The sequence below is a fragment of the Neofelis nebulosa genome, chromosome 3 (genome assembly GCF_028018385.1).
Source record: "Neofelis nebulosa isolate mNeoNeb1 chromosome 3, mNeoNeb1.pri, whole genome shotgun sequence".
Taxonomy (NCBI): domain Eukaryota; kingdom Metazoa; phylum Chordata; class Mammalia; order Carnivora; family Felidae; genus Neofelis; species Neofelis nebulosa.
In genome coordinates, this window is record NC_080784.1 from 166,736,686 (window position 1) to 166,750,924 (window position 14,239).

General features: G+C 39.3%; 1 protein-coding gene across 1 annotated transcript in view; it reads right to left on the bottom strand.

Moving 5' to 3' along the window:
• Positions 1-541: 541 nt before the first annotated feature.
• NIPAL1 (NIPA like domain containing 1) overlaps positions 542-14,239 on the bottom strand; it is a 29,852-nt gene continuing 16,154 nt past the window's right edge. The window contains exons 4-6 of the mRNA XM_058722662.1: positions 6,526-6,616; positions 4,857-5,017; positions 542-4,335 (exon numbers count right to left, since the gene is read on the bottom strand). Of these exons, the coding sequence (XP_058578645.1) occupies positions 3,716-4,335; positions 4,857-5,017; positions 6,526-6,616 (872 nt within the window). The 3' untranslated portion in view covers positions 542-3,715. The remainder of the gene's footprint in view (positions 4,336-4,856; positions 5,018-6,525; positions 6,617-14,239) is intronic.

The window sequence follows — 14,239 nt, forward strand, 5'->3', positions numbered from 1 at the left end:
CCAGACACCCCCGTGAAGCGAAGATTTAGTCCTACAGGGGCCAGAAGGAAATTTGCTCAGGGTTTGTAAATGCAACTTGTAGTGTAACGCAATGGTACCAAATATTTTTATAATGCTTTCTCCCTCTTCCTCTGTTTCTTTAATTTGCTGAGTTTGCAAATGTGAACTTAATATAATGCAATGCTACTAAGTATTTTTAAAATGCTTTCTCCTTTTAAATTGCTGACCTGAGCAATTTCATTATACTGACTGCTTTGTACTCCTATCTTGTTCAATACAGTTATTGAAAAGATAAGACAGTTTCTCCTACCTTTGGTTCAGGTGTCAAATCAATTATACAGGAAATGGTTTTATGGAGAGCCTTCTAAAAAACAGACTTCAATTTCAAGGAAAATGAGAAAGCAAAGTTAACCTAAGTGCAGATTTTTCTTTTAACCTCAAAACTTGAAAAAAAAAAAAAAAACTCTCAAATCTAAATGGGGGTATTTTTGCCATTAACATACACTTAACTTCAATTAACTACAAATTGAAGTCTAACAAACATAATTAAAATGCATTTTATTTCAAATGAAAAATATACAGAAACATTAACATTTGTAAACTTTCTGAAATGAACAGTACGTATAAACATTTGAAAAATAGAAAATTTCAGGGCTATAGAGTTTATTCAAAATATTTGAGAACATTTCATATATATTCAGACAAATTACTTTTCCACAAAATTTTGTTAGAATGTGAGCAGTGCACTTAGTTCAGTTTTAGTGGCTCTAAGAAAAAATATTTTTGTTGGAATAATTTTGTATTGAGATAGTATAATGATGGAATTCATTTTCATTTGGATTATGTAGAACAAGATAATGTGACACAAATTAAGAAAAGTTGAAGAATGTATGAGAATTGGCAATGAATGGTACTTAACTATCTGGTAATACGACTCCAACAATCAAAATGTTGATTCAGAGAGAACTAAATTCTATGAAATGCCTCATACATCAGGCACAATGCAGAGTGTTTTCCAAGTATTTCATTTAATATTCTTAAAAGACAAAGGCATTAATTTAATTTTATGCTGCTAAATCTAAAGGGTCTTATGAACATTCTGCAATCTGAACTAAAAATAAAGTCATTAACCATTGCCTAAAAATAAAATTAGGAGTCAAAAAATAAAATGAAACTATTACATTTTCAGAATTATGGAAAGCTTTCAATTTGGCTGCATGAAGACAGCTCTGTAATCCTTAATGACCCAGGTGCCGATAGTTATATAATTAATCTTAAGATATCTATGTGAGATAAAGTATAAATATGAAGATATATACATACATGAAACTACCAGTCAAGACTAACATAGTCTGAATATAGGCTTCCAGCATTTTATTCCTTCTTAGACAATATCTTCCTATTTGGGAAAAATTATTCTTAGTTTTAGATTGGCAATAACATTTTAGTTTTTTGATGCAAGTGCCCACCAGGGATTATTTAAGAGTTTTTAAAATATTTCAATGGTTCTCAACACACTTCAACTTATTAAATCTTTCTCAGCCTTTCTCCTGGGTGTATGTGCAATACCAGTTCATTTTCCAATCCAAGATCCACGTGAGTTCTTGCGTTCCAAAAATCTTTAGCCTGGGCACAATACACCAAGGGCAAAGCTTTGTAACAGGTGGCATTAAGAAATACCTGACACTGAATTTCACTAGAGCAGAGAACCACCATAGCCTCGGGGTGGATGTCTTTCATTTCCTAAGAAAGCGTCCTAGAGAAACCAATACAGCTTTTCAACAGGGGGGAAAAAACTTTAAAAGAATTTTTACAATTTTTAAACACGACCTTTTCAGAAAATACTTTTCCTGCGAACTTCTGTTCATAGCTTATACATCTGATCTACATTTAAAGTGAAACAGCAATCAACAGAGTAAACACGTACTTGACCTGAGGTATCAACCCATGTGTCTTCCATGGATTATCAGTTTTCAAAAATCAGAATGCACTGAGTTGCACTCAACACTGAAAAGTGCTGAAGAGAAGGTGACGGCCCTTTACAACTTCGCAGTCCTCTCTGGACATCCCTGGGAACATTAGTCATAGCTAACAGAACTGGGAAATGCTGAAGTCCGTCTAATAGAATTCTAAATAATAGAACTTATCATTATGACCCAGAGTAGACTTGAGCTAGATTACGAACAAATGAAACATTCTGTTGGAACAGAAAAATCCAATCAACCTGAAGGGTTTTTGTTCTTTTTTTTCCCCCTCTAATATCTTAACTTTTTAGTTAGGATTTTTGTTTTGTTTTGGATGGAAATAAGTTTAGTCTAGAAATAGGTAATTTCTTTCCCATGAAATCAATGAGTGAGAAGATACCTGTCCATACACATTAAAGGGTACCAAAAATGTTATTCCTGCTGTGTGCTTAGAGACAGGAAAATTGGGTGTAAGTTTTAATAAGCAAAAGGTATTTTCCTGTAGTAGTCCCTGAGGTCTTAATATTTTGTTTTCTAGGAAGTTAACTTCCTTTCCTAGTCTCCCAAAACACTTGTCAACAAAATGTATGGAAAACATGGTCAGGATGAAATTCAACAGAAAAAGACAGTCTGCCACTTATTGTGGTAGGATATGTATATTTTTGTAAAGATTAGTAACTAATTATAATTTTCTTGATAAGGATGAAAGTGCCAAATTTCAAGGGAATAATTACGATAACTCATTCAGGTTTTTACAAAGATTTTTCTAGTTGTTTCCAAAAGCCTACCCTTTGGGAATCAGACAGTTGAGAAAAACCTAAGTGTACAATATAATATTAAAATAATGTGCCAATTTACATTTACAGACTTTACAAAAGTCTCTATGTCAACAGGGAAAATGACCTTTGGGATAATAGTAAGAGAAAGGGACAACATGAATATAAGGAACTCCAAAGCTTAAATCATTTGGTCTTCTCCAGAAACTCAATTTTGTCTCACGTTGTTCAGGTTTGAGTTAAAAGAACTCTTGAAACGAATCGTTTGCATTTGTTTTTGTGAAAAGAGAAAACACTGTTTCACTTAAGTATTTCTCTCCTTCCTCTATTCTCCCCTTTTGAATTGGTAGTAAGTTTTTATGATCTGCTAATAAATTACAATTCATAAGCTCTTCATGGACTGTGTCTTGTGCATTCTAACCCACCAAGGAGCGGATTTCCAAAGCAGGCCTATTTTTTCTTCCGCATTCCCCTCTTCATCTAGTTTAGAAAAAAAGAAGGTATGGAAGGGGCGGGGGGAGCATCAGTGATCTCGCGTCTCAGTTTTAATAATTTGAAACGATGACTCATCAGAGAATGATGGCTGATGTTCTGCTTATCAGCACATAGCTAAGTTTATCTATGAATTACTACGAACAGCAGCCAAAGAAATGAAGAGCCACCTGGCACAGCCAAATATATTGCGACCAGAAGAGTAACTCAGAGACCCATGTAACTCTTGAACTTCTTTTGTGCTCAGGGAATGTTTCAAGTTTGTAGAAATGAAAAACACTGGAAGTCCTCTGGAGGAGGATCCAAACCTTGGTTTTCAAATTTGATGGCCAAAATCGAGGCATTTTGGGGGGGGTGGGGGGAGGCTCACATCTAAACTATTAGTTAGAATTTTAAAAACGTCAGCTTTCCTAATAGTTCTTCTAAGAATTAGGTATTTCTTGTCCTCTCCAAGTGTCTTACATTGGCTAAAGTTTGGGGTTTCTAGAGACTTTGATCGTCAATCCTGCTAAACAAAGTAATGTCATCATTGTATCCTGGGGTTGAATATTCTGTGTGCTCCAGTAAGACGTATTTGTCTTCACTGCCATTCAGCGAGAGGACTTCTTTCTGTGTGGTGGATGTCAGGTCATTCCAGGTAATGTCAGTGTTTTTAAAAGCATGTAGAAGAAAGATGCCATTGATGATGGTGAAGAACCCACTCAGGGTCCCGATGATATCTCCAGCTTTCATGCCATACCATTCTTGGAATAAGATGGCGGAGCAAGTTACTACCATGGACGTGAAGAACACATAATAAATGGGAGTCACGAGAGATGTGTTAAAGGTGTCCAGTGCCTTGTTGAGATAGTTAATCTGTGTCGTCACTGAAAGCACGAGTACACCTAACAAAACAAAGACCAGTGGGTGCTTATAAACTGGCTTCCATTCCAATAGTTCCTTAATGGCAATTCCCAGGCCCTTGACAGAAGAAACTGAAAATGCTCCAATCAATGAACAGATTGAAATGTAGACCAATATATTGGTCTGTCCCTTCCTGGGAGCCACGATCAAAATCAGCACCAACGAGATCACAGTTATGATCACAGCAAAGGAAATAAATCCTGTTTGGGAGAAAAAAAGAATTAGAATTCAGAAAATGCTGATAGGATCATATCTTTATGAAAGCTTGTTAGGAGTGTAGGAGCATAGGTGTTTCAGAAAGGGAAGTGAGATTAAAATAACAAAACCAAAACAACATTTTACTGCATGGCTCTCAATATTTTACAATGGACTATGACAAACATATCTTTTGAATTTCATAGCTAACACTATGGGGCATGGCAGCTATTGTCTGACTGACTTTTTATTTTCAGAGAGGGAAAGTAGCCAAAATTGGGGTTGGAATATATGCCTTTTGCCTCTCCTATCCCCATCTCCTCCTTTCAGGTATAGAGAGGAAGCATGGACAGAACAATAAGTTGTGTCACCATTATAGAAGACTTGTAATACAGTCAAACCTTACTGTATCTCACAACCCACCATGAGGCTTGCAGCCTTTTACAGTATTATCCCAAATTCACTTGATGAGGAGAGAAAATGGAACCGAATCTGAGTAAGAGTTTCTTTTGGTTGAATCACAGACCTGGGTCTCTCAATTTCATTTCCATTTCATGCAAAGAAGTGACTTCCTCTTCTTGTGGGGCATGGATAACCATCACAGTTGACCCCAATATACTTAATATGCAGCCTATTTTGCCATGAATGTTCAGTTGCTCATTTAAAAAATAGGAAGACAATATTGCACTGTTAGGAGAAGAAAAACAAAATCACTCGTTCAATTAGCTTTTGATCCCATAGCAGCTCAGAAGTCACACTGTGGTATGTTGCACCCTGTATCCCAGTCACCAATCAACTGATCTGAATATGCTACATGACGCTGAAAAACCTGATTAATTTTAAAACTCAGAAATGATGGTCAGTCAAATCTGCTTAATTGCTTTTGTACCTAAAGAGTTTTCAGGGACATTCTATATCCGTGTAATCTTCCTATGAGAAGTCATTTTCAATTTCCCCATCTTCTCCTATAATGCCAAACAACATAGAAGATCTTTTACATCATACTGGCTTGATACATTTAGGAGATCTGTGCTCACAAAAGCTTCAAAGACAGATACATGCCTAAAGAAGAATCACTCTGCTCAGGGCTGATGTTTGGCTAGTATGCACAAGTACAACCATATGGGTTGTCAAAATATTGAAATATTTCCTTACCGGCTGCTACCGCCCTGATACTTCCACTTATCCAATAGTCCCACTGCTTTGGTTGTCATGGCCTCCGGAAGTCCTGTCGGCCTCACCACAGACACCAGACAGTGGATCCTGATGCTCCACCAGCAGGTCTGTTGTGATTCCTGCACGCCAGCCTTCCCTTGACGCCCTGGCACTCCCATCAGGGTTGTATCTGTACCAATTTGCACGCAAGACCGTGGCACCGTTACTCGGTGCCTTCTTAGAGTCGTGGTCATGTGGCCACTTGTGAGGACTGCAGCCTCAGCCAAAACACTGCTGCTACTACTGATTACCACTCCTTGCACAGACAGTGTTCTAGTGCTCTCTGTGTACTGACTCATTTACTTCTCACAACAGTCCTACAAAGAAGGTGAAAAGAAATGGGTAGGCCTAGCCGTAAGCTTTCTACTGGAGGTGGATAGATAAAAGGAACAGACAAGCGCAACAAAACTGTGGCTTAACTGTAAGAGTTCACGTGCCTGTTGAGCACATTCATCTGGGATCATGATAAAGACCAACTCAGAAAAATGAGATGGACATTCTAGGAACATGAAAATTACCCGTTTCCATTACTAAAAGAAACTCAGAGGTCTCCAAACATAACTATCCTGCAAATAATGTAAGACTTTAAGTGAGAGTTGAAGTTTAACCCAAACACTCTGCTTTGAAACCCTCTGATAATTGTGGTCATTAACCACTATGACAACAGAAAGGACTAAAAGGGCTGTCCGTGGCAATGTGTTCAGGTAAGAGAGAGAAAAAAATCCCCTAGGCTTCACTGAATAAACACAAACATAACACGTGATTATTTTATGTTAGCAGGAAATTAGGTCCCCTCTCATATTTTTCTAAATAACAACAATAACATAATTTATTTCTCATTTCTATTGCGCTGGATTGTGTCTTCTCAAATTAGTTGCGTGATATTTTGTTTTGAGATATGCCTAGCAATATATTTCTTGTGGTTTAAGCTCATCATGCTATTGACATCTCTACAGAAGCCAAGCTAGTTTCTCACATACCTTACGAGCACACTCAGAGCACCCAGCGGGGTGACCAAGGTGGCCGGTGCAAAAGCATAAGCTGCAAAATTCGCCGCTTCTCCGGCTCCCACTGGAAAGCAAGCCGTAGTATTCATATGAGAGATGGACTTGTCAGAAGAGACAAACCAAGGACACAAACAAAATGGTAGACTTCTATGCCAAGGGTACTGACAGATCTAGCTAAAAGGAACAATTTAACTTTTTTAATGGAGGTTGGGGGGAGGATTGGTATTAAGGGATGCAGATAAACTGTAAATACCTGGTGATATGAACTCAATGCAAAAAGTGGTAACAGATGATTACACATTTCAAGTGACTTCCAATAGGGATTTTAGTTACGTCACTACCAAGAACATATTCGGTCACTCTGATAAAATCTAATTAGAGGTAGCTTTAACCTAAGCAAAGAATTTTTCTGTTTAACAATACCTACTGTTATGCAAATGAACAAAAAGCAATGTGGCAAATTAGAGTGCTTTGCAGAGATCTACTGACCGGGCAGGGGATAGCCAGAAATGCCTACCACAGGCCCAGGTAGCCAGGGGTGTCTGAGTTGCACAAGATCCAAAAACACTTTAACAGGATCTTAGAAGCTCGAGGAGATCCAGAGGGCGGTTTTAAAGTCATAAGGATGTGCTCCTGCAATCTTTCTCTCATCTGAGGAACTCTAGATCTCTGTGAAATGATTTCTATAGTGAGGGGAAATCCCTCTAAGAACTACACTCTCGTCTGGGAGCCAGATTATTCTTATGGGTCACATGTGAACATTTGCCAACAGAAGCCAGTATTTCACAAGGGCAAACTAAGCCAAGAAAACACTTATATTGTAGACAGAGCTTCTGGAACAGATAAAAGACACCAGAATACTTTTCATTTTTCCATCTGGCTGCTATGTCCCCGGCCTTCCCCCTCTCCACCCCAGCCAAAACTTCAGGAGTACTCAGCTTTAGGGAAACTATCATAAAACACATAGAAAATTCCAGCACAGATAAATTAGGAGACTGCTTTTCTAGGAAGAGGCATGGCAGTTTTCTTCAAAAATTAAGCTTTCTTGAATACTTGATATTATTTATATTTGTATCTCTTATAGACAGCTTTCCAGGAAAATATTAATTTCATAATTGAAGTGCTGTATGGTTGTCAATAGATAAAATCTCTAATGTTGTAGACATCTGCTTTTCTCTCTTCAAAACTAGCATGAACTTTGTACATGATGAGAATAAAATTGTAAATGTAGCCACATAACATTCTCCTTATATTTTCATCCTACTGTGTGGGTAGAGGGGTGGGGAGACACAAGTAGGAGAGAGAGAGAAGGAGAAAAAAAGAATCCAAATCTCTGAAGTCTCCCCAGTACGTCCTGGTCAACTTTTGTTCAAATGAAGTAAGAAAACAGAACTGAAAGGGCTATAGACACATTTAAATGGTTTTTATTTATCATCTTTTTAGATTCTAACACTAAAGAAAAGTTATCCAATTCCTTTGCATAGGAGGCCCACACAAGTACTGAAATGTGTTGGTTGGTATTGGAAAATAAATGGAAGTTGTTTTGTTTTTTTGTTTTTAATATGAAATTTATTGTCAAATTGGATTCCATACAACACCCAGTGCTCATCCCAACAGGTACCCTCCTCAACACCCATCAGTTTATTCTCAGTTTTTAAGAGTCTCTTATTTTTTGGCTCCCTCCCTCTCTAACCTCTTTTTTTTTTTTTTCCCGTCCCCCACGGTCTTCTGTTAAGTTTCTCAGGATCCACATAAGAGTGAAAACATATGGTATCTGTCTCTTTCTGTATGACTGATTTCACTTAGCATAACACTCTCCAGTTCCATCCACATTGCTACAAAAGGCCACATATCATTCATTCTCATTGCCACGTAGTACTCCATTGTGTATATAAACCACAATTTCTTTATCCATTCATCAGTTAATGGACATTTAGGCTCTTTCCATAATTTGGCTATTGTTGAGAGTGCTGCTATAAACACTGGGGTACAAGTGCCCCTATGCATCAGCACTCCGGTATCCCTTGGGTAAATTCCTAGCAGTGCTATTGCTGGGTCATAGGGTAGGTCTATTTTTAATTTTTTGAGGAACCTCCACACTGTTTTCCAGAGTGGCTGCACCAGTTTGCGTTCCCACCAACAGTGCAAGAAGGTTCCCGTTTCTCCACATCCTCGCCAGCATCTATAGTCTCCTGATTTGTTCATTTTAGCCACTCTGACTGGCGTGAGGTGGTATCTGAGTGTGGTTTTGATTTGTATTTCCCTGATGAGGAGCAACGTTGAGCATCTTTTCATGTGCCTGTTGGCCATCTGGATGTTTTCTTTAGAGAAGTATCTATTCATGATTTCTGCCCATTTCTTCCCTGGATTATTTGTTTTTGGGGTGTGGAGTTTGGTGAGCTCTTTATAGATCTTGGATACTAGCCCTTTGTCCGATATGTCATTTGCAAATATCTTTTCCCATTCCGTTGGTTGCCTTCTAGTTTTGTTGATTGTTTCCTTTGCAGTGCAGAAGATTTTTATCTTGATGAGGTCCCAGTAGCTCATTTTTGCTTTTAATTCCCTTGCCTTTGTGTATGTGTCAAGTAAGAAATTGCTGCTGCTGAGGTCAGAGAGGGTTTTGATGGTTTTCCTGCTTTCTCCTCTAGGGTTTTGATGGTTTCCTGTCTCACGTTCAGGTCCTTTATCCATTTTGAGTTTATTTTTGTAAATGGTGTAAGAAAGTGGTCTAGTTTCATTCTTCTGCATGTTGCTGTCCAGCTCTCCCAGCACCATTTGTTAGAGACTGTCTTTTTTCCATTGGATATTCTTTCCTGCTTTGTCAAAGATGAGTTGGCCATACTTTTGTGGGTCTAATTCTGGGGTTTCTATTCTATTCCATTGGTCTATGTGTCTGTTTTTGCGCCAATACCATGCTGTCTTGATGATTATAGCTATGTAGTAGAGGCTAAAGACTGGGATTGTGATGCCTCCCACTTTGGTCATCTTCAAAATTACTTTCGCTCTTTGGGGCCTTTTGTGGTTCCATACAAATTTTAGGATTGCTTGTTCTAGCTTTGAGAAGAATGCTGCAATTTTTGATTGGGATTTCATTGAATGTGTAGATTTCTTTGGGTAGTATTGACATTTTAACAATATTTATTCCTGAATCCATGAGCATGGAATGCTTTTCCATTTCGTTGTGTCGTCTTCAATTTCCTTCATAAGCTTTCTATAGTTTTCAGCATACAGATCTTTTACATCTTTGGTTAGGTTTATTCCTAGGTATTTTATGCTTCTTGGTATAATTGTGAATGGGATCAGTTTCTTTATTTGTCTTTCTGTTGCTACATTGTTAGTGTATAAGAATGCAACTGATTTCTGTACATTGATTTTGTATCCTGCGGCTTTGCTGAATTCATGTATCAGTTCTAGCAGACTTTTGGTGGAGTCTATCGGATTTTCCATGTATAATATCATGTCACCTGCATAAAGTGAAAGCGTGATTTCATCGCTGCCAATTTTGATGCCTTGATTTCCTTTTGTTGTCTGACTGCTGATGCTAGAACTTCCAACACTATGTTAAACAACAGCAGTGAGAGTGGACATCCCTGTCGTGTTCCTGATCTCAGGGAGAAACCTCTCAGTTTTTCCCCATTGAGGATGATATTAGCTGTGGGCTTTTCATAAATGGCTTTTATGATGTTTAAGTATGTTCCTTCTATTCTGACTTTCTCGAGGGTTTTTTATTAAGAAATGATGCTGAATTTTGTCAAATGCTTTTTCTGCATCAATTGACAGGATCATATGGTTCTTATCTTCTCTTTTATTAATGTGATGTATCACATTGATTGATTTGCAAATGTTGAGCCAGCCCTGCAGCCCAGGAATGAATCCCATTTGATCATGGTGAATAATTATTTTTATATGCTGTTGAATTCGATTTGCTAGTATCTTATTGAGGATTTTTGCATCTATATTCATCAGGGATATGGGCCTGTAGTTCTCTTTTTTTGTGCTGGGTCTCTGTCTGGTTTAGGAATCAAAGTAATGCTGGCTTCATAGAATGAGTCTGGAAGTTTTCCTTCCCATTCTATTTTTTTGGAACAGCTTGAGAAGGATAGGTATTATCTCTACTTTAAATGTCTGGTAGAATTCCCCTGGGAAGCTATCTGATCCTGGACTCTTATTTGTTGGGAGATTTTTGATGACTGATTCAATTTCTTCGCTGGTTATGGGTCTGTTCAAGTTTTCTATTTCTTCCTGTTTGAGTTTTGGAAGCATGTGGGTGTTTAGGAATTTGTCCATTTCTTCCAGGTTGTCCAGTTTGTTGGCATATAATTTTTGATAGTATTCCCTGATAATTGCTTGTATTTCTGCGGGATTGGTTTTAATAATTCCATTTTGATTCATGATTTTATCTATTTGGGTCATCTCTCTTTTCTTTTTGAGAAGCCTGGCTAGAGGTTTACCAATTTTGTTTATTTTTTCAAAAAACCAACTCTTGGTTTCGTTGATCTGCTCTACAGTTTGTTTTAGATTCTATATTGTTTATTTCTGCTCTGATCTTTATTATTTCTCTTCTTCTGCTGGGTTTAGGCTGTCTTTGCTGTTCTGCTTCTATTTCCTTTAGGTGTGCTGTTAGATTTTGTATTTGGGATTTTTCTTGTTTCTTGAGATAGGCCTGGATTGCAATGTATTTTCCTCTCAGGACTGCCTTCGCTGCATCCCAAAGCGTTTGGATTGTTGTATTTTCATTTTCATTTGTTTCCATATATTTTTTAATTTCTTCTCCAATTGCCTGGTTGACCCACTCATTCGTTAGTAGGGTGTTCTTTAACCTCCATGCGTTTGGAGGTTTTCCAGACTTTTTCCTGTGGCTGATTTCAAGCTTCATAGCATTGTGGTCTGAAAGTATGCATGGTATAATTTCAATTCTTGTAAACTTATGAAGGGCTGTTTTGTGACCCAGTATGTGATCTATCTTGGAGAATGTTCCATGTGCACTCGAGAAGAAAGTATATTCTGTTGCTTTGGGATGCAGAGTTCTAAATATATCTGTCAAGTCCATCTGATCCAATGTATCATTCAGGGCCCTTTTTTCTTTAGTGATCCTGTGTCTAGATGATCTATCCATTGTTGTAAGTGGAGTATTAAAACCCCTGCAATTACCACATTCTTATCAATAAGGTTGCTTATGTTTGTGAGTAATTGTTTTATATATTTGGGGGCTCCCATATTCAGCACATAGACATTTATAATTGTTAGCTCTTCCTGATGGATAGACCCTGTGATTATTATATAATGCCCTTCTTCATCTCTTGTTACAGCCTTTAATTTAAAGTCTAGCTTGTCTGATATAAGTATGGCTACTCCAGCTTTCTTTTGACTTCCAGTAGCATGATAGATAGTTCTCCTTCTCCTCACTTTCAATCTGAAGGTGTCCTCAGGTCTAAAATGAGTCTCTTGTAGACAGCAAATAGATGGGTCTTGTTTTTTTATCCATTCTGATACTCTATGTCTTTTGGTTGGAGCATTTAGTCCATTTACATTCAGTGTTATTACAGAAAGATATGGGTTTGGAGTCATTGTGATGTCTGTGAGTTTCATGCTTGTAGTGGTGTCTCTGGTACTTTGTGGTCCTTGGAACATTTCACTCACAGAGTCCCCCTTAGGATCTCTTGTAGGGCTGGTTTAGTGGTGATGAATTCCTTCAGTTTTTGTTTGTTTGGGAAGACCTTTATCTCTCCTATGCTGAATGACAGACTTGCCGGGTAAAGGATTCTCGGCTGCCTATTTTTTTTTCTGTTCATCACATTGAAGATTTCCTGCCATTCCTTTCTGGCCTGCCAAGTTTCAGTAGATAGGTCCATCACTAGTCTTATCGGTCTCCCTTTATATGTTAGAGCATGTTTATCCCTAGCTGCTTTCAGAATTCTCTCTTTATCCTTTTATTTTTCCAGTTTCACTATGATATGTCGTGCAGAAGATCGATTCAAGGTACGTCTGAATTGAGTTCTCTGTGCCTCTTGGATTTCAATGCCTTTCTCCTTCCCCATATCAGGGAGGTTCTCAGCTATGATTTGTTCAGCCCCTTTTTCTCTCTCTTCAGCTCTTCTGGAATTTCTATTATATGGATGTTGTTCCATTTGATTACATCACTTAGTTCTCTAATTCTCCCCTCATACTCCTGGATTTTTTTATCTCTCTTTTTCTCAGCTTCCTTTTTTTCCATAATTTTATCTTCTAAATCACCTATTCTCTCCTCTGCCTCTTCAATCTGAGCTGTGGTCGCCTCCATTTTATTTTGCACCTCATTTATAGCATTTTTTAGCTCCTCCTGACTATTTCTTAGTCCCTTGATCTCTGTAGCAATAGATTCTCTGCTGTCCTCTATACTTTTTTTCAAGCCCAGCAATTAATTTTATGACTGTTATTCTAAATTCTTGTTCCGTTATATTGCTTAAATCGTTTTTGATTGATTCATTAGCTGTTGCTACTTCCTGGAGTTTCTTTTGAGAATTCTTTCGTTTTGTCATTTTGGATAGTTCCTTGGGTGGCGCAGAACTGCAGGGCACTTTCCCTGTGCTGTCTGGAATAACTTGTGTTGGTGGGCGGGGCTGCAGTTAGACCTGATGTCTGTCCCCCGTCCACTGCTGGGGCCACAGTCAGACTGGTGTGTACCTTATTTTCCCCTCTCCCAGGGGCAGGACTCACTGTGGATGGTGTGGCCCCCGTCTGGGCTACTTGCACACTGCCAGGCTTGTGGTGATGCTTTGATGGGATCTGGCATATTAGCTGGGATGGATCCGCAAGGTGCACAGGCTTAGCTCGCTTTGCTGTTGGTGGTCCCCTGCAGGAGGGGCCCTGCAGCACCAGGAGGGAGGCAGACCTGTCAAAGGGATGGATCCACAGAAGCACAGCGTTGGGTGTTTGCGCAGTGAAAGCAAGTTCAGTGACAGAAACTGGTTCCCTTTGGGATTTCGGCTGGGGGATGGGAGAGAGAGAGATGGTGCTTGCCAGTGCCTTTGTTCTCCACTGAGCTGACCTCTGTCTTCTGGGGCTCAATAACTCTCTTTCCCGATGTCCTCTCGCCCTCGCTGCTCTCCGAGGGCAGAGCTGTTCACTTTTAACATTCCACATGTTAAGTCCTGCTGGCTGTCAGAACTCATGGAGTCCGGCCCTTCCGCCTTTGCAAGCCAGACCCTGGGGGCTCTGCCTTGCCAGGCGGGCCGCCCCTCCGTGCCCCCCGCCCCCCACCCCCGCCTCCCTCCCGCCAGTCCGTGTAGCATGCACTGCCTCTCCACCCTTCCTACCCTCTCCCGTGGGCCTCTTGTCTACGCTTGGCTCTGGAGAGGCCGTTCTGCTAGTCTGGTGGTTTTCTGGGTTATTTAGGCAGATGTGGGTGGAATCTAAATGATCAGCAGGACGCAGTGAGCCCACTGTCCTCCTACACCGCCATCTTCTCGGTCCAGGTCTAATAAATGGAAGTTTAAGGCTTCTTGCTGCAGAGGGAGATGACGAGCAGGAGGTATGAAACTACAGTTTATGAGCTCATATCTTTGGAAGTTTTAGGGTTGGGATTTCAGAGGGGTTAGGGGAGGAGATAGAAATCTGCGCCTGTGAGCATCAACACTGCCTTCTATTTGCACAGCATATGAGCATCTACAAGGTGCTCTCCCATCCAATAGTCTCATGTAGTCCTCAG